Here is a 21,112-nt window from a genome sequence, read left to right as displayed (position 1 = left end):
AATCTAATACCTAGTACTCGATCCAATCATCTAACTTTTCATTATTTGAAAATCTTAACGGAAATTTGAATGATTGGATTGAGTATCTATAGGTATCGGAATGAACTGATTTTTTGAAAAGGCCCTTGAAAAAGTATTTTACATTTAATGAACGGTTTGGATCATTTGTGTGAAATCCATAATAGGTCCCCATATTGTAATCTGTGCACAATTTGTGTGCAAAAATATGTGTGTAGCAGGATGGAGTCAAAACAGACATACAGTTGTTTTTTTAATTTCTTTTTGCATTTTGTGGAATTTTTAAAATTTTAATTAACAACCAAATATTTTTCCTTTTTTTTTTTTTTTTGGTTCTCACTGACGCTGTTTCTGTCTCTCTCTAGCAGAATCTCTCTCTCTCTCTCTCTCTCTCTGTGATTAGGCCGTGTTCGATTGTGTTGGTCAGGAGCACATCGTAGGTTTGTTTCGGTGATGGCTTCCCAAATCGTGAGACGCGTCCTTCGTAGCCGTGCTGCGAGAGAGATCCTCTCGAATCAATCCCCTACTACTTATTCACCTGCGGCTTCTTGGGTTTTCGATCGGAGCCTCTCTTCCTCCTCCGCCGACTCCAATCTCATCCGAGCCACTCTCTTTCCTGGCGACGGAATCGGCCCCGAAATCGCCAACTCCGTCAAACAGGTCCCTCTTTCTGTTATACCCACACATATCCATATCCTAGTATTCATAATTGTCTGAATTTAGTTCTTGAATCGTTTTTTTTTCCTTCTTCTCAATTTAAACTTTGTGTTACATGCACAAGAAATTTTGCTCTTTTTTACTTGCAGTCTTTGTTTTGTTTTTTTTCTTTATCAGCAAAAGTGTTGTTAGAATAGTTAGATTAGCACCTTGGAAAATGAGTTGAACACCTGAACTCAAGTGACTACTTAGTGCCACATTGGTTGGGAGCTAGAATTTCAATTGGTATATTTAACACCCACGTAGGGCTACGTGTCACCTTCTTAGGTATACCTTTAGGCCAAGTGTTATGGCGGAAAGGGGATCCATGGTCAGCCGGGTCGGGTCGTTACAATTCTCCTGGCACTTGAGTGGCTCCTAATACCGGCGTCTTGGCTGTTTTCCAGTCCCTTGTTGCCGCAAGGACGGAACAAGCGGCGGCTGTGCCCAGCGACCGCCCTACCCACGCTTCAAATTTTCCGTCGATTTATAGTAGATTTTTCTCGAAGTCTTTAAAATTGCATAACTTTGCTGGCCGCAACATTATTTTTAACAATCCATCACCCACCCAACTAAAAGTTTTGCGAAAGATAGAGTTGCTTTTGAAACTACTTTATCTTTTGTAATACTCATACGATTTTGCTTTCTAAAACAAATGGAGGTGTGCAAGATTGTATGCAGTTATAAGTATATGTTACGATATCTAGTAGTACAATATGCTGATCGAAAATATAAAAGATGATGTTTCGTGGTAGTTTACAAACTGTATTGGCAAAATTAGTATTCGCCCACCCAACTTCGAAATCTTGCATCGGTCTTTTTTTCTCCATTCCTAAATAATCAGATACATTGAAATTGAATGTGCAACTATACATCAAAGATGCAGTTTGTGGTTTATGTAGTGTTACAAATTGTATTCAGACAATTCCAAACCTTCATTCAATATGATTCATATGAAACATTCCAAATGTGCAAATGCAAATTCAAACATAAATTTGATAAAAAGCTTCCTTGCGGATAAAATTGAAATCCACAAATTAACCTCCGCAAAGCGTCATGCATGGATAAATTGGGAACCACAAACTAGGCTTCATAAGATTTGGGCGAAAATAAAGTGTCTCCCTTGATTTGTTAAGTTGAGAAGGATGTGGGAGGTTAAAAAAGTTTACGTTTGACTCAAGATTTGGGCAAGGGGCTGGACATGGCCTCAGTGACTATTCGCATTGTTTTCTTGCTGAAAAATGGGGTAAATTATGAAGAAGCTGTCATGTCTGTTATTATATTCAATAGCAGACCTGAGGCCTCCCTTTGATTAAGCCATGCGTAGTGCATGGTGAAGTGGATGCCTTTTTCCCTTCTGCAACTTCCTTAATATGGAAATCTTGAGCTTTATAATTCAAATTATCTCCTCTCACCACTTTTACTCTGTCTTGAAACGGAGTATTGATGGCTGCTTTGTGAGTCAGTGCGATGTAATTAGTACAAATCGCTGTTTTAAAGTGTGGAAAAAGTTGGAGAGACATCAATCATGAACTAAGAGGGCTTGTTAGATGATCTTAAAGTAACTCTGATGAATAATCATGTTGCTATATTTTTTTTTTGTAGGGAGTCATTAGCTATGCTTCCCTATTGGTTTGTAAGCGTACAATGTTATGATCTTGTCTAATGCAGGTATTCAGAGCAGCTGAAGTGCCAATTGAATGGGAGGAACACTATGTTGGGCAGGAAGTTGATCCCAGAACCCAGAGTTTTCTCACGTGGGAAAGTTTGGAATCAGTGCGGAGAAATAAGGTTGGCTTGAAAGGGCCGATGGCCACGCCAATTGGAAAGGGTCATAGGTCCTTGAACCTTACTTTAAGGAAAGAACTCAATTTGTATGCCAATGTTAGACCTTGCTACAGTCTCCCCGGCTACAAGACTCGCTATGATGATGTAGATCTCATCACCATCCGTGAGAACACAGAAGGGGAGTATAGTGGTCTTGAGCATCAAGTAAGTTTATTTGACAAATGCTTGCAGAAAAACATACATCACATGTTGATTTGATGGAGTCCGTTTATATGATGTTAGGTGGTGAGAGGTGTGGTTGAAAGTCTGAAGATTATTACCCGTCAAGCAAGTCTTAGGGTGGCTGAATATGCCTTTCACTATGCCAAGGCCCATGGGAGAGACAGAGTGTCCGCAATCCACAAAGCCAACATCATGCAAAAAACAGATGGTCTTTTTCTTAAGGTCTTGACTGTTGGAAATACTTAATCCCTTAATATTATGATTATTTGAATCTATGGCACAATACTTGAGTTTGATTGGTTCTTGTGCAGTGTTGTCGCGAGGTCGCTGAGAAGTATCCTGATATAAAATATGAGGAAGTGGTCATTGACAACTGCTGTATGATGGTATAAACAAGTCTCTCATTATTAATGCTTGCGTTACATGAATAGCAACAGTACCCTAGTGGTTTTAAGTATGTGTCCAACGGATCACTGTGTCCCCTTCATTACAAGTTGCATTTCCAAATGATGTCATTGTAAACGGCGTTTGTGTGTTTTTCCGTCTGAATATAAGTGAATGGAAATCTTCACTCAAAATGGGAGTTAATGAACAACGCTAAGTAGTTGCATTCCTTTATACAGCTTGTGAAGAATCCAGCTCTGTTCGATGTTCTGGTGATGCCTAACCTGTATGGTGACATTATTAGTGATCTTTGTGCCGGGTTGATTGGGGGATTGGGCCTAACACCAAGGTATCTTTGTTTTGTTATGGATACTACTTTATACAAGTTTCTTTATGGTACTTTTCTATCGAACGCATAAGTATATGTATTTATATTCTCATTCGTCTTCAAAATGGAATAAAATTTGATAAATACACTCCAGCTCACTTCATTTGACCTCCTGTGCAGCTGCAATATTGGTGAGGGAGGCATTGCTCTTGCTGAGGCTGTACATGGTTCAGCACCTGATATTGCTGGAAAGGTCAGTGAGTTAGTATATTTTTGTGCCCTGTGTAATAGAAGTGGGCAGATGTAGTCAAATCGAAAAGGAGAGAATCCAACTATTTATCTGAATGATTGATCGATTCAGATGCTAGTATTGTGGACGTGTCGTCATTTAGTTGGAGGCTACTTTAGATAAGTTAAGTGCTGGGATCCTTCATGGGAATCTGATTACACACCTCATTGCTTCTCTGTACTTCTGACCACAGATTAAAGGTCTGACTATTGGTTGTTTATGCTCTTGCTTCATCTTTCTTTCTTTTGTGTGGGGGTAGTGGGAAGATGAGTGGAGTAAACCCTCATATATAGGATTACCCTGTTCTGTACTTCTGTTTGAGTTGCTCTTTTTCCTGTTATGGTGCTGTGCGATGTTTTCTCTCTTTCATCGTACTCAACTCACTCTTTGGTGCAAGTTTCATTTTTAAGGAGTCAAGTTCCTAATCAGTAACTTGCACTTTGGTTCCAATCTGTGCAGAATTTGGCAAACCCGACAGCTCTACTACTGAGTTCGGTCACAATGCTTCGCCATCTTGAGCTGCATGATAAAGCTGACCGGATCCAGGATGCTATTCTTAACACCATTTCCGAGGGGAAGTACCGAACTGCTGACCTAGGTGGCTCTTCATCGACCACTGATTTTACGAAAGCAATTATTGATCATCTCTAAAGGTGCTTCTTTATAGGTTTATATACATTTTGGCAAGGGCTGGACGAGTGGACTGCAAGTAGTTCCTTGTGATATGTGCTTTTAATTTTTTTTTGTAGTTGTGAGGGGATATGACTACATCACCGTGATGATTTTTAAGAAGATAAACCGGCATGAATAGCTCAACGGCGGAGAAGAAAACTTTGTTCCTCGTATAAAGTACCTTATATGCTTTCGTATTCTTATTTTGTCGGATGGAATAAAAGTATCATATTTTATTTTTACTCGTTACTTTGTCTATATTAACTCTTGGGGATTGCCTCTTAACTGTTTGCAGAGGGCATGGTTAATATTTCTGCTCTGTACAAATTAGTTTCCTCTAGAAAGATAAGTTTTGCAGCACTATGTTTGCCAAAGAAGGTGCATAAAATTGATGTTTTCTGGCTGCTGGCAAAGGATCTTTTGCTTCAGTGGTGCCTTAATTGGCATGGAGCTTATGAACTACTAGGGTTTGTGTTATTGTTTTGTGCTTATAAATCCTCGGAAATGTAGTTTCTCTCGTTGTATTCGGATTGGTGATTAGGTTTTTATTTTTTGTTATGCAAGAATTTATGCAATCAAAACCTTGGCCCTTGCAAATTTGACTCGTAACGAACGTGAAAACTTCAAAGGAGCAGTGCAAGAACATGTAAAATTTGATTGCTTGAAATATCTGTATAATATGCAATACTCCGTAATTTGTGCACGAAATCAGATGGAAGTACAAGAGAGAATTTTTCCTATTTTGTGACAACGGCTGTACCATTTTCTGTGATAACTAACTGAAGATGATGCCTCGAACATGTGTGCTATCTGTCTATCTATGGCTGTACATTTCCTTTGCTCAACCTCTACAGAAGAACTGAGAGTCCCCTACGACTAATGGAACAAAACTGTCTTCAAACTTTTAAACACCCCAACCGCGTTCATCTCTCCACATAATCACCCGGAAGAAACCCGACTTTTCCCTGATCAAGTCCTTGGGACAGGAAAGAATAATTGAGTTTGATGGTAACTCAAGCAGAAGTAAATTTGAGAGGAGTTATGAACTGTCTCAGAAGTTCGGTGCCCATGGGCAGAAAACCATCAATAACCGGTAACCCTGTAATGATGTCTGGTTGATTAATCCCACTACTCCGCCATTGGCTTTTGACGGGTTCAGTTACTTGAGCCAGTCCACAAGACGGTACAGACAAATTACTGGGAGCTCGGTGAATCGGCAACTTTGTGGGAGCATGGGATGGGAGGCGGTGGGGCAGCCCCACTTCTGTGGAAGGTGGTCTCAAGTGCTGTAGGTGTGGAGCTGGGGCTCGAAGTTCACATCCACCACCATAGCTCCCCCTCCGATGGATCAAAGGGCTGGAAGATTTTTCGAGAGTTGTCGTACTATTCCTCACAGCAGATTGCTGAAGATAGAATTCAGATATCGCATCCATGAACTCAGGTACATTTGCTGCAAGAAGAAAAGTATCAAACGCCATCTGGTCCTAAGAGGAAAAAATTCATTCCGCTTGGATGTCCTTGGATCAAGGAATTGGGCGAGGGAAAGAAAACAGGAAAGTTAAAACGATCTAACAAAGGTTAAATCCAGCTATTTCCGCATTTCCTTTTCTTTCTCAAGTTCTTGATCCATTAACAGCCTTACAAAGTGAAGCAAAGATTTTTGGTGCTAAAAGAAAACTAATTTTGTTAAAGATTTAAGCGACATGTTATAAACAACAATGTGTATGTGTAAGGAAGTCTAAGAAGCATGCATGGAAAAGCTCTTAAGTATTAATCATGCGGCATATGATTATGCATGCCCATTAGAATGCTTAAAACATGCACCAAGAGAGCTCTCATTCATGTTTTCTATCTGATCAAAATTATATGAGAATGTAAACTTGGGGGCTGCTTTGCACATCTAATAATGACTGGAGTACGTAGTCACAAATGCTGGTAGTTCAAACTTCAAGTGTACACACTAAGTACGACAACTTCGCATATTCCGTTTCTCTATTGCCGGTACCAACCATCCAGGATAACCAAAACTAAGAATTTGATTGGTGCAAGTGTAAATAACTTTAGAGAATCTTTCCTTACGAAATACGAAGTAGAATTTTTCCAAGTGAAATGAGTAAGCAATAGGCTTGAAAACATAGCATCTGCAAGTGTGCGAGGTTGAATGCAGGACTTGTCTTTTTTAATTGAAAGTTATCACCATGAGATCACAGGAAATCTGAATAAAAAGGGTTCATAAACACAATGAAATATCTGGTCTCAAAGAGTTAAATACCTTGTTCTGTTCCGAGCAACCCAGCCTTGTCACCCTCATAGGTTAGTGCGTAAGTCTCGGCCAGTAACTTATTCACATAAATTTTGTTGTAATGGGTCTCAAAATCCTTTTTCTTTTGCAACAAAACCATCACATCATGCTGAAGCAACCTGTCATACTTCTTACGTATCTCATCTATCTCCTTTTCACATTCCACTTTGAGCTGCAATTTCTACATGAAGAAGAATATTATTAACAAAAATGGGAAGGACTGAAGGCACCCAATTGAAAGATTGATCATCGGTCATCAAATTCTTCTTTTTCTTTTTTGCAAAAGAAGTCAAAGTTACTTAGACAAACCGTGTCTTCATGGATCTTCAGAGCTTGCTCCTCAGCCTTCTGTATCCTTTCAATTTCCATTTGGAGCAGATCTGGCTGAGGCACATGGGAAGCTTGCAGAGAGTTGTTTCCATTTGGAACAGTGGCCATGCTTTGAATCGACTCACCTGTTTCAATTGCTCCTATGGACGGCTGTAAAGACCCAACTGTGAAAGGTTGCCAAAGAAATGAATTTGGCAATCCTGTTGAATCCACTCTTGCTGGAGGTATTGGTGCTTGTGCCTGTCGTGCTGAGGGATGACATTGACGGCTCCGATGGTTTTGAACCAAGATGGAAGCAGTCACATTGGTTATAGTTATGCCACATTCATCCGATGGAACATCAGTAGAGACATGTAGCTGCCACAACAGTGAAATGCAAATGAAGCTTCAAAATTAGAATGGCAGAGCAGTATGGTACACTGGAACTTGGAAGTGACCCGATGACAGAGTTTACGACTCCTTCAGTTGTCGGAAAAGTTAAGGGAAGTATGGAAAAATCTACGATTCTTGCTTTTTTCCAATGGTGACTTGGGAGGAAAGTTTTCAGAACATTATCCTCAACTTTCCTGGGATTAGTTTTTGCTCAGAACTTATCTTGCATAAATTGCAAGATTTTGGAGGATTCTTATTTCTGACATCCATTCAAATTCAACTGCCTTTTTCTTAAACTTTATAATGAAGTTCCCTTGTAAAATGAATACACACACGAAATTAGATTTCATTTTCCTTTGTCTCATTTCACTTTTCCAACAAATAACTTTCCTGCGTCTAGTTGATGCTAGCAAAAGTGAGCCTTCGGATAGCTCAATGGGAATGAGGGTATAAGAAGAAATTACAGGACGGGTAATTTGAAATGACCATGTACAATAAAGCACATCGGTGGTATCAAGTTCCGGATACTTTCGAGTTGACTTTCCTCAGGACAACTTGTCTTACATTCATACTTATAAGAAGAACCACCATAATGGTTGAATTTCATTCTATCTATGCAGCAGGATTTCTGTGCCTGCTAATGTAATAGCTAAGGTAAGATATGGGAAGTTCAATGAGCATAACACCTTATTTAGCGAGAAAAAGTGTAGGAAAAATTGAATAGAACACGAAAGACAAATCTAACCCATCAGGAAGCCTATGACCGAGGAGATTCTTTCGACTTGGATAAGAAGTCACTACTCTAATTCTTACACAACATTCATGGAGGTTCGTAGAAAACGCAGCAACGAACTGTCACATACCTGAGGTTGTTTCCTAAATTCCAAAGTAGGCGCCTCTCCAATGATGGAATTAACTTCTCTATACCGCTGCCTGGCTTCTTGGTCTAAGGTTAAGGCATTTGTTCCATTACTTCCTCTTGAGACACATTGAGCTGTAGGAGAAATGAAGAAGAATACATAATTGCAATTGGGATTATACATACTATCAGATGGATAAGAAAAGTATATAGATTTCCTACTGGCAACAAGGATCAAGTTCCTAGTATGTTATTCCGGTCAGCTAGGATACAGAAAGGTTTCAGAAACATCAACGAAATTTTTCTGAAACATTTTGTAAACATTGCCGAAACAAAATTGAAATGTCCAAAGAATATTCGTTGTATGAAAATGTCATTGTAACAGGTGCCGAAACAACTTATGTTTCAGTATATTTCGTGGTGTTTCAACAAGTTTTCGTGTATCTCGTACATATTGGTGGAACCATTGCCCATTGGGACTCCACTGGTGGTCCGTTTTGGTTTACTCGGAAACAGGAATGATTTGGCCATTTTTGTGGAAACGAAAAGAAACTAAGTTTTGTTCCTTGACAAGTAGAGTGTCCCGCTGCTGAAACAAGAAGGTAGCAAAGCAAAAGTAAACAGGACGTGAAGTAAAACTATTTATGTGCAGCCAAAGAAACCAAAAAAGTAGAAGAGAAGTTTGACAATACTAGCCAGGTTGATGTCTTTGCCCCAAGAATGCAGTTTCCTGTTCCTCTTCGTCCTTGGTTTTGAACACATAAGCTCAAACGTGTTATGGACCACCGTCCTACGTTTCCTTCCTACACCATCTTCCATACATGTAGGTTCTTCCGGCGAGCCAACCAAGTTCTGGGTTCGTTGACCGATCTTTGGAGATGAACTTGAACACATAAGCTCAAAAGTGTTATGGACCACCGTCCTACGTTTCCTTCCTCCACCATCTTCCATACATGTAGGTTCTTCTGGCGAGCCAACCAAGTCCTGGGTTCGTCGACTGATCTTTGGAGATGAACCAGACAAAAATTTCCACCTGGGATTCCTTCCATCAAGTAAATTTTCCCAAAAGACGTGGGTTGGTTCGTTGTGCAACAATCGCTGTATCGTTGAAATATTGTCCACTGACTGAGTTTCCAAATCCAGTTCTCCAGGTAATGAAATATTTCTGGGATAAGCTCCTTCAGTCCGATTCACCTCTAAAATGATCGAGTTATTAGGATTCCTCTTCTCACCGTCATTGGGTAACAAAGCTGAAAACTCAGTGACCACATCGGTTGTCAAAAACTCTTCAAAAGTGAGATTCAAATGTGAAACTAAGGAGCTATGGCCACCATGGAAGTCATCAAGCTTATTAAATAGATGTAGAGCACCCCAAGTTAGCAACATGTGACAAGTACTCCGGATTATATTCTCAATTTTGCTATCAAGAGGGAGACCTTCCTTGGCAAGAATGAGTACTTTCTCCTCCACAGTATGAGACGAATACAAACGGAATACTTTCAACTCCTCAAACTGCGACTCAATAGTGATCTTCTCGAGGGCTCTTAGATCATTCAGTGGGTCCCAATCACTGTTAAATAGGACAACTAGATCTATAGAAGAAAGCTTAATGCTGTGAAGACAAGCCCGACTTTCTATTAAAAACACAAACTTGTTGCTCTCTTTATTGTTGAAACAATCCAGGGTGGCTTGCTTCTTCGAATGGGCGATTTTTCCACTATCAATGTGTGCATAAGAATCTTTGCCAAATCTTTCATGAACAAAGTCATCCAAAATGTCTCCAGTAGATATCACTCCAGAACCACCAATCGACTGTAAATGTCCAAAACATCAAGGGGTAGTACAGTCTAAAAGTTTAACTCTCAAAGAAATGACATAAAACTACCAGCACTTTTACCAGAACAGGCATCGCAGCAAATATCATATATCAAAAGCTAGACCACATAAAATAATGCTGAAGTGAGGTTCACCAAAAATCCTAGCTGGACTTTTAATTTTGAGATTTCTATTGCAGATTGGGGTGTGCGTGTGTTTAAGTGTGTTAATTTTAGGCAATACTCTGAACCAAAAAACTCTGTTGATTATTGAGTAGATATATTGCAAGTTTGTGGATACCCTCCCTAATGATCAATTTATCGCCACACAATGACATAGAGTTGAAGGTATGCCCCCTGCATAGGCATGCTTAGTATACCCACCTTTGCCCTATCAAGCAATCCATCAAAGTACCAACAGTGCAATGTGGACAATAACAAAGAAAAAGCTGGAATGCTACCAAAATTACTTGGCTACCTGAAAAAGAATCAGCACCCTTAAACCTCGTTCTTTAATCTTGAAAAGGAACTTGTCAAGAAGTTGCAGTTTTCCACTCATTTCTATCTCAGCACCTAAATGCTCACTCACGGGAAAATCTCTGATAATAGATGCTCGCAAAGAACGCTCCGTATCCACAAGATAGGGGTGGTCACAGCACTGTAAAGACATAACCGGTTAAGCTAAAAAACAAAAATCCTTACAAGGATTGAAAAAGCCTGGAACAAAACATCTTTAGTCAAATTGAAGGCCAAACCTTTCTTGTCATAATAAGAATTTTGCGAAGGGAATCGACCAAATCATTCCTCAAATGCGAGCAAAGCAGCGTTGCACTTGACAGCAATGTAGCACAATACTGCTCAAGTTGTACATTTGAAAGCTGGACGGGAACCCAATATTCAACAAACCTTGAAGTACGAGGCTTGCTTTCAAACGCAACAAAAGAAGCCAATTTCGCTTTCAGCTTGCAAATATCATTCTTAGAGTCATTCTCAGAAGCTTTTTCTTCAACCCCATCCCGTCCCGAATCAAGGATGGAAAGCAGATGAAGGTACTCATATCTCATATTCTGAAAGGCCAAGCAGAAGATGAACGAAGTTGAGGAAACACCAAACCCATACAGAACCAAACTATGATGAGGCTCAGAAATTTAAGTTGAGGAAACAGAGGCTCAAACTTTCCAAAGCACCAGGGACAAAAAAAAAAAAAAAACCAAAATGAGACGAAATGAAACGAAATAAAGGCTCAAATCCAACATATGGACTGTTTTTACCTTGATTCTATTGTTGACAAGAAGTAGCTTCATATGTGCATTTAGTTCCTTTATTCGTTCATGATGGCTAGACATACAACTTCGTTGGTACTCATCTACAATGAGTGCCCCCCATTTAATGCCATCTAATATCCTTGAATCCTGCTGAAAAAGAGTAAATAAAAGGAGATGCACAGAGTGAGTTTAACTTCTTCCCTTAAATTTATCATGGAATGAAACCTATCTGTTTCTCCAAGTTGGATAAGAGTGTATTGATAAAATTGTGTAAACACTACAAAGTCACAAACCAATGGTAAAAAATTTACAACCCCCCCCCCCCCCCCCTAAGAATCCAGTTATAAATAATAAAAAAATAGGCAGAATAACTCAAAAAACAAAAACATGCAGAACAACTCACCCGGGCAAATTTACCCAAAAAAACTCACCCTGGCAGGCAATAAATATGTTATCGGATGACTATAACCATTCTATACGTAAATAGGTCATCGGTGAACATAAATTACTTGGTTTAGGAGATGTACCTCAAGAACAGCATCAATAGGTGATAATAGTACTTGAAACATTAGGCAACCATCTTCATTGTAGAACTCCAGAGACCTGATACTAGCTCGTACATCTTTGTTCCCTTTATAGACAACAAAATTAATATCTGATTTGTGCTGTGAGAACTCAGCTTCCCATGTGGAAAGAGAAGAGGATGTGGTGATGATTAGAAAAGGCAGAGTATTATCCTGCAAGGATAAGATGAACAAGATCACATTTACAATGCGCTCCTGCAAAATCCAGTCACCAAACCAGTCAGTTTCAGTCAAGTGTTTAACATATATAAAGCAACTGTAAACAGTTTTTAGATCATTTGTTCGTTAGATAGGTAGAATACATCTCATAAGACTTAAAATTTAGGTAGATAGTTTTTGAGAGGGGATATGCGGGAGAAAACTACACATCAGTAGGTGATCATTGCACAAGAAAATTTTGAAGACATTGAACATTATTTAGCTTTACTAGCAAAATTATTCATTGTGATTAATAAGCAAGGAGAATATGGAACTTCAACTTGAGAATTAGCAACTAGCCTACTTTTAATTTGGATGACATGATAACATTAAGCTTGATAAAAGCTACTAAGCGGCCAAGCCTAGCAAAATAGCAGCTTGAAATGAAGCGCTCAAAGCAACATCTTAAGGTTGTATTTGAATCACAGATTTTGCTAAGGAAATGCAAATAAAGTTCTAGGATCTAACCATTGTGAGCTGTTAGGCCTTTTAACTTTCTATTTTCCTCTTCCTTACCCAAAGTTCGATCCAAATACACCCCTTATACGTCTGCGATTTCAGGAATTATGTATCGCAGTGACTAGCATGTACCTGATCATCGTATACAAGAGCATTCCGCCCTCTTAGCCAAAATTCACGAAGCTTGTTGATGTTACTACTAGGTTCATGTTGTACCCCTGGTGAGCCTCCAGATAATGTAACTTCCCCTCCCTGCAAAACCAGCAGACAAATAACCTGTAAGTCATAATTCATAACCATACATCTTACAAGTATGAAAAGAAGTATAAGCCAGAGACTATAGACATCACCAAGACAAAGAAATAAGTTTCTCTTGATTTCAAGGGGATCAATAGAAGTGCCAAAGGCTAACTTCTATTATTGTCTGAGCTCGTGCGCATCAGCTTTAGAATTTTTTTCCTGTAAGTATCTTGATATGTGTATTCACACAAGATTTTATACAGTTCACAAATTTGGGGATCACTTGCTAGGTTCACGTCAGTAAATATGAGCTCAAAACAGGCCGTAACTATAGATCTACAATCAAGTAAGAACTAGAAGTAGATGGATCCTTTCATGGTGGCAAGTGGGGTCAGCTGACCCACTGACTCAGAACGCCCTCCTATAATGCTTCACATTGTACAGTCGGTTTTGATACATTTGGCCTGCCGAAGTTTATGAAACTTCAAATACAAATTATCCCATCTTTACCTTCAATCGGACTCTTGGGACTTGGGAATGACTACGCTGATTGACCCTGCCATTGATTTTTTTTTTTTGATAAGCAACCTTGCCATTGATACCCGGCAGATTAGAAAGTTTCTGTCAATGACTCTTGGTTTCATGTATCCAGCCCTACGACAAAAAAAAAAAAATCCTAGCTCCACCCCTGCCTGAGCCAACCCATGAAATAAGTTCAAGTCAAGAATGCTTACGCAATGACCTATGCTATGCTATCACCCGAAATTCCTCAATTCGAGTTAACAGGTTCATCAGTTTTAGCTTGACCCATTTACAACAACTTTGACTGTATTCCACATAGTTTCTCTGGCCGCTTATCTCATATGTTTCCCCTTACGTGGCAGGGATTGATTTTCAGCTCCGACGAAAGACAGGTTTTGTTTGAATAATTCAACAATAGAAGTCGTTGTGATATAGTGTATATAGAGATGGATGACTGGACTTGGCTGTGCCTTAAGCCAAGCTGCACTACGTAGCCCCTCTAAAAAACCATTACCTAAAAGGTAGAATAAGGAGAATTACCGTAGGTTGTTGGCCCAAAACACAAATAGCTGTCACATCTTATTACGAGCAAAAAACTATCCAGATTGGTGTCCCTACTGAAAATAGAACAAACTATTTCTTTAGTTACCCTTGGACAGGGTAAAAGAATTAGCAGACGAATTTCAGAGATGAAAACATAAGATCTTGCTATCCTCGGGATACGCAGAGAGATGAAGTAATAACAAGAACTTTGTGGAATATGAAATTCTATAAGCAAACAACATTGGAGAAGTCAAGTAATCACGAAGCACCTTATCTCCTTCAAAAGGACACGAGATTCTCTTTTCACCCTTATGCCGACCTTCAAATTCTCCAATGAGCTTCACAGCTTCAGGTGACTTCATAAAGGAACTATTCTCTAACTCCCACGTTGCATGATCATAACCAAGACCAGTCCATTTCACGAGCCACTCTGTAGTAAACGAACTGGTAAGGTCCTCCCAATCCTTGTTGCATTGTTTAGGTAAACACAACCACCTTTTCTGTAGTAAACGATCTGGTAACGTCCACTCAGTTTTCCATCTCTGGAAAAAGTGTTTTGTTAGAAAAAATGTAACTGCTGCTTTTGGAACATGTGCAGTTTATCAGGACAAACACTCGGACGCAAAAGCTTAAACCTGGTATCTCTTATATTTTGCAAGACTATATTTTGCAAGAAGCTCTGGATTTTCCACTTTTATCTTTTCTTCTGGTATCCAACGGTTGTGCACATGAGCAAGACCTTTGTACTTAACCAAGAATTCCTTCTGCCTCTGCACTGCTAGCAACAGAGGACTAGTGGTTATTTTCCACCATGGTATCCTAACAAGGTAAATAGCAGAAAATAAACTGCGAGGGAATAATTGATATTGATTACAGAGAAAAAGGAGAAACTGCACATGAGCCTTACTTTCATGATCTGACTCCACCTCTCTATCTTCCACTACGGACTCTACTCCTTCAGACACAGCATGCACACCGGATTGTAACTTCTTTTGAACACACCAACTGCAATGCCAAACTCCAGGAGGGGCATGGGTGAAAGGAGGATCAAGACAAGAGAGATGGAAGCTCTTTTTGCACTCGCGTCCATCACAGCACCTGGGAGTTAATTCAAGAGTATATTATATTTGAATTCTGACAAATACATAGAAACATGTCCCGTAGAAGAGAAGGAAAGGCAAAAATGCAAAGCCATTTCGAAAACAGCAGCAAACAGATAGCAACGTAAAGGAGGAGACGATTGATGAACAAACTAAGAAGAATCCAATCTAGGGGAGAACCATTAGAGGGCTTTTTTGACCGTCATTGAACATCGGATTGGACTATAAACCAGGGGGTTGACATAGATATCCTAGGAATTTTATGGCCAGGAATAACTGGCGGATATGAACTCGCAGGAAGTATAATACCTTGGGAGATGTGGTATTATTAATCTCATCATCTATCAGCCGATGGAATTGTATATCCTATAGAATTTATATTCCTTCAGCATTACTAGTCATGTCAAACAAGCGGGCTCTTAGTTTAAGATGCAATAGTATCAAGAAGAAACTAATGAGATGAGGTACTCACAGTAGCTTTCCACCAAGCATGCAGATAATACATCTATCAATTTCAGGTTGAGACTCTGTTGATTGGACATCACCATTCTTTTCTTCCCTACATTCCAAGCTGAGCCCAGCCTCAAAGCCCATTCCATCCTAGCAAAATGCATAATAGTTTAAGTGCAAATTCAGGTTTCATCATTTTCACTTCATCTGACCTATCAAACAGGAATAGATTAACCGCAAAGCAAAAGGTGAGAATGTAGTGAGCAGATACTATGGTTTCAATATAGGTTTATCGAAAAGTTTACAAAAATTGTAACCTCGGAGGGACTGGAATCCACTAAGTTTCAGAGGGTTGAAAAATAGAAGTGGCTTTGGAGAGCAACCAAGTTTATAAAAGTACCAAAAACGAAATAAAATATAAGAGAAAACCGAATGTACTAGTGCAATATAAAATCGAATTTTGCTCCCTTACTACACAAAAGTTGTAGACTGCAACACTATGAGCACAAGAACTACATATATCAAGCATCCGAAAACAGCATATACATATCAAGACTATAATCTTCTGTATGTTTCATTTTCTTCCAAGTAACTGACAGCCATTGACTCCTTTTGAGCACCCATTTTCATAGTTTTTTTTTTTTTGTTGATCCGCCACCCATTTTCATAGTTATGTACACAAAATCTTCCAAGGATAACAGAGCGAAATCAACCAAAAGTTAATGCGCCAGCTAGAAATGTAAATCGTCACTTTGACATAAAGAAGGTCTTCCAAACGAAGAAAATAGAAGGAATAAAAATGGAAATTGTTCAAAAGTACAGTAGTTCTTTAAAGGGTAATTCTCTATGCTAGTTTGCTTAAGCCTCGTCAGTATCACATAAAGAAGGCCTTCCAAAAGGAAGATAACAAAAGGAATAAAACTGGAAAGCCTTAAAAAAGAGTAGTTCTTTAAATTGTAATTCTCTATGCTAGTTTCTTTAAACCTTGAATGCAAAAATCAGATGAATCTGGAACATAGACAAACAGCCACGAACAACACACATACCAGAGTCCATGCAACATACCCAATGGACAAAATCGTGAAAGAGAAAGGAAAACATACCTTTGAAAGAGTGACAGTACTAAAATCACGGCCTGGTTTCACAGTTAACCTGGAAAATACAGATTTAAGTCATAATCCTCGCGGTAAGACACTTACAAAAAAGGGAGACATGAATTTAATATCCTTTTTAGTACTAACACATAAGACTTTTTTGATCCCAGAACACTTCAACAGGTGCACTTCAAACTTCAATCTATGATAATAAGGACATTTATAAAAGTGAATGAATACGAAATAAACCACCTTCACAGTTTGATAGCATATCTTCATAGGTTGTGTAAACCTCAAGTTTAGAAACACATATTTGATCTCACATTTTGAATGACCAAAAGCGAGAGTGAACTTGGGAGCTCGAGAAAGTGAATACCTTTGCATTTTCAAATTTGAAGGACGGGTCTCAGCCACCCCCTTATCAACTTCAGGGGAACCATTAGTTACAATAAACTCACCACCTTCTCCAGACATTTTATCTCTCCTTTGAAGCAAAAGCTCTACCAAATAGAGGGAAGTGGCAGAAATAACAAACAAGCAAATTAGATAACCTGGTTGTAATATTGAATTTGTACACGGCACGCAGAAATTTGTAGCCATTTTAACAAACAAAACACCAAAAATCACATGTGTCCACCCCCTAGAATGCACTCAAACTAAAAAATAAGATAAAGCATAAAAAAAATAAAAATAAAAAACAAAGTCAGAGTAGAAAGAAGAAACAGTACCCGTCACCTTACCCCTCAGTGCCCTTGATCTGAGAAGTTGTTTATATGAATGGGCATCCAATCTGTTCTTTCCAAAACTTTTAGACACAGGCTTCAGGCCCTGCTTCTTGCATTTGAACAATTCTCTGGTATCAAGTCTTGAATGCTTCCCACTCTTCGCCGTCTCAATATTCTCCCTTAGCGATCCAAAAGAGAAAGTAAACAAAAACCTTACTGGGGGTTCTATAAGAATGAAATGCTTGCCAAGGAAATTTCAACTGAACACCACATTTACCTTGTCCCAACTCTTTCCAGAGTCCTCCTGGCCAGAGTTTGCATTTGCTTCTCCTTATGTTTTCCCTTTCCACAGGAAGGACTCGAGATGAGCAGAGTTTCTGAAGGTGTTTCTCCTGTTGCTCTTCTTGAGCCATATAAATTAGTTGTTGCAGATTCCAAAGTGGTGGGAACTTGGCCGCCAACATCCTCAATTTTCAAGCCATTGTCATCATTTTTGCAACAGTGTCTATTTTCCATATTTTAAACTGCAGATAATCAAAAACTTGCTATGCTTTAACAGAATTAAAGTGTTAAAAAGAAATTCCAACACCATGGTATCAAGAGAAGATTCAAGCTATATTTTACTTTCTTTCCACTACCCATTGGCCATCATGAGATCGTATAAAATCTAAAATTGGGCAGAATTTCAAATGATAAAGCTATATGTTCACTGCAGAAAAGCTTATTCAATGCCTAAAAAATATCTTCCTGCAAGAACAGCACAAAACCAACACACATTGTGCACTGAAAACATGTAATAGTATTCAGAAAACCTACATCCACCTAGTAACAGAAACGTCCTGCATGGATTGTGCAATGAAGCCATGAGAATAGGAAGGCCAAGTTACCTTGGCAATCAGCCATAAATGCCAACGTAACTATAAAATTCACTGCGGATCACTATTACAGCCAACCAGAACTGGTAAGATAATTTCATGCCATGTCAATAAAAAGTAAATCAGTCTGTTTCAGCTAATTCACAAAACCAGCAATCCAAAGAAACATACAGCTGCACCAACTTACTCACAGTTTAATTCTCCAGCAAGTGTACATTTATCAAATTACCAGAGAAATAGAAAACTAAAAACAAAATAAGGTTGTTCAGAACAATTAAATAAGGAACTCAAATAGGAATCACCATATATCCGAAGATCACTGCACATCACTTGATAACAGTGGTTCCTGTTTCCTTTCAATATCACTAAGGTCATATCTGGTTCAAGGATTTGTGAAGCAATTTGTCAAGTGCAAAGAAAAGATAGAAATACACATTGAATTTTCGAAGACATTGAATTCTCGTTTTCTGTTCCCTCTGCTAGCTCTTCACAAATTGCGTCCCATATCCTTGATCCAAACACAACCTAAGGAAATTCCTCAAATGCAAGTCGTGCGTATATTCACCAGAACAAGGTAGTAAATCCAAATGCCATTCGAGTTTCATCTCACCATTTTGAACATCTTAGTCGACCAAGCCGGCCACGTCCGGTTATAAAAGAAAAAAGGACTGTAGGAGAAATGATAAAATAGTGATGCAAAACCTGTTACACACATTGCCCCAAATTGGGTTAGGTTTTGGTCATTCTGGTTCATCTACAAAAATGGGGGGGGGGAAATAGCAATGGACAGAGGCTATCCACATCTCAGTCCAAGTTCATGTCTCTGCATCAAAATACTGGTCATACATAACCAGGAGGCCCCAACTTCTTTTATTTGAATCGGAGCTTCTATTTAGAGTAAGGATCTGTTGAGAATATATATGGACGGGAAAAAGAAAAAAAAAAAGAAGAAGAACCAAAAAAAATTCTGAAGGCAAATCCCTTATATTTCATTTCTCCTCCGTAAATTCGTCTACAACTCCATAATCCTAACACAGCAACATCTATACACGAATACACTAGCATTATACCCGTTCGGTGCACAGGCAAGACAAATACATACAACACAACATATCCCTCACCTATATTACTCACGAACATATCACTCACCAACTTGGGTTCCCAAAACCCCAACTCCCTCTCTCTCTCTCTCTCTCTCTAAACACGGTTTTCAATAAGTTTTCTTTCACTATTACTCTCATCTCTTTCAATCTCTTTCCACTTATTGCCAAAAAAAAAAACTCTCTCGAAACCTTTACCAAACAACCCCGGAATGTTTGCTAGTGAAACCTTCTGGCTTCGGGAATGAGAGGTTTGTTTAGTTGATAACTGCTGGTGATTTTTGTTACGGTTAACCACACCCATAGCCAATTACCTAGGAAAATCTAAAAGGCCAAAAACGTCTCCACTTAAGATCTTAGCAATTTGATGAAAAGTAAAAGTCTGAGAAATTAGGGATTTGGGTTTGGAGGGATGAGAGGCAGACCACATCTGTTTATACATAAATACATATACATATACATATACACACACACACACCTATAAATACGTAATAACAAAACAAAATAATAAGCACCGCCACAACAGACCCTGTTTCTGAAGAGAGCCCAAAAAAAGAAAAAAACTAAATAAAGTCATCAATCAAAAAAAAAAAAGTGGGACTAGGACAAAGAAGAACCTTACTGTTTGATTAAAAACAACCACAGCCGTTATTTACCAGTTGATAAATAAAAATTAGGCACAATATCAAAAAGTTTGTGAATCGCTATTATGATTCATGTTTGGTCAGAACAAATGAAGGCCGGTAAACCCACAAGTAGAAAAACGAAACTCCCCCCATTTTCCTTGCCTTTCCTTCAGATTTTCTCGGCAACCAAACGGGCTTGCTCTGACACAGAGACCAAACCAAAACCCCCATAATAAAAAGCTGAAATGCGTCCATGAAAAATCAACAACACTTGGAACCCAACATTACCTTCATGTAGCAATCCTTTGCAAAGATCAATAAAATTTTGTTTTACCGAGCAAAAAAAAAAACCATTACCTTCCAGTTTTCTTGCATGAAATGGTTACTAGCACTTGCAAAGTATATGCACACCCAGAAATTTTCTGGGGAACCAAACAACCCACAAGAGCAACATAAGTAGGAGACTAGGAGTAGAGTTTTTATTGTTTTTATTGCTCTGCAAAAGGGGAGCACGAAATCTGGCGAAAGTGATATTTGTTGGCCTGTATATAGGAATGGAGCAGTGGGACGCGTTCTGCACGTCAGGCTTGTGTTCGTACATTTTTCGCTCCACTGGCAGCTAAGAGAAACCGCCATGCACCTTCGATACAGAGAGGATGGGATACATTTTTTGGGAAGTGATTTTTATAGCTTCTTTTTTTTTTTCCTAATGGCACTCTCCATCCTGGTACAAAACAAATCACCACTTAATAGAGACACAGAAGGGAGTGTCATTAGAGAGAATAAGAGTAGCAAAATCACTTCTCATTGATTTTCCCACTTTCCTTTTATCTAGATGCACTTTTTTTTTTGTTTGTATTGACGTGAAATTACATGATCACCTTTTTTTCATGCATGAAAGAAAAAATGTGTAAAGGGCAATTTTATAATTTTACATAGATAAAGACAAAAAATAAAATGCACTTGTACAAAAGGAGGGTGTGGAAATCAATTTCCACGTTTTGTTTACTACTTCTATATATCTGTTTTTTTCCGTATTTTCTCATGTGAAATTACAAAATTATCTTTACACTATAATCGAGCTCGGCACTTATGAAGGGCGATATTGTAGTTTCATCTGAATAATAACGGAAAAAAAAAGTAGTGTATGTGGATAAAAGAGAAGTGCAAAATTAATTTCTTTTTTCTGAAATTTCCCCATCAGTTTTACATATATAGTGAGTATCAATTTTGGTTGCTTTTTCAAAGCTACAGTAT

General features: G+C 38.7%; 2 protein-coding genes across 6 annotated transcripts; one reads left to right on the top strand and one right to left on the bottom strand.

Moving 5' to 3' along the window:
* The first annotated feature begins 313 nt into the window (after positions 1-313).
* On the top strand, positions 314-4,639 carry LOC131325751 (3-isopropylmalate dehydrogenase, chloroplastic-like). Its single transcript, XM_058358178.1, has 7 exons — positions 314-678; positions 2,386-2,706; positions 2,785-2,946; positions 3,036-3,110; positions 3,348-3,457; positions 3,617-3,689; positions 4,185-4,639. The coding sequence occupies exons 1-7, from the start codon at positions 472-474 to the stop codon at positions 4,374-4,376; spliced, it is 1,140 nt and encodes a 379-aa protein (XP_058214161.1). The 5' UTR covers positions 314-471; the 3' UTR covers positions 4,377-4,639.
* Positions 4,183-20,462, bottom strand: LOC131325750 (uncharacterized). 5 transcript variants are annotated; one of them, XM_058358172.1, is made up of 19 exons: positions 20,213-20,462; positions 17,532-17,778; positions 17,258-17,433; positions 16,906-17,029; positions 16,539-16,587; positions 15,458-15,585; positions 14,793-14,983; positions 14,521-14,660; positions 14,155-14,427; positions 12,713-12,832; positions 11,867-12,118; positions 11,346-11,489; positions 10,830-11,141; positions 10,553-10,732; positions 8,953-10,072; positions 8,265-8,395; positions 7,009-7,386; positions 6,670-6,880; positions 4,183-5,847 (listed from the first exon to the last, which is right to left on the bottom strand). In XM_058358172.1, exons 2-19 carry the CDS (start codon positions 17,768-17,770, stop codon positions 5,411-5,413), a joined length of 4,605 nt encoding a protein of 1,534 aa, XP_058214155.1. In that variant the 5' UTR covers positions 17,771-17,778; positions 20,213-20,462; the 3' UTR covers positions 4,183-5,410. The 5 variants fall into 5 exon arrangements, with proteins under 5 accessions (XP_058214155.1, XP_058214157.1, XP_058214160.1 ...); XM_058358174.1 differs by lacking the exon at positions 20,213-20,462 and adding an exon at positions 18,142-19,679; XM_058358177.1 differs by lacking the exon at positions 20,213-20,462 and having other exon boundaries at positions 11,867-12,076; positions 17,532-19,679.
* Positions 20,463-21,112: the final 650 nt, after the last annotated feature.

This window comes from Rhododendron vialii, chromosome 5a, assembly GCF_030253575.1.
Source record: "Rhododendron vialii isolate Sample 1 chromosome 5a, ASM3025357v1".
Classification (NCBI taxonomy): Eukaryota; Viridiplantae; Streptophyta; class Magnoliopsida; order Ericales; family Ericaceae; genus Rhododendron; species Rhododendron vialii.
Note: the sequence above shows the minus strand (reverse complement) of the source record. Positions and strands in the feature narration are given on the sequence as shown.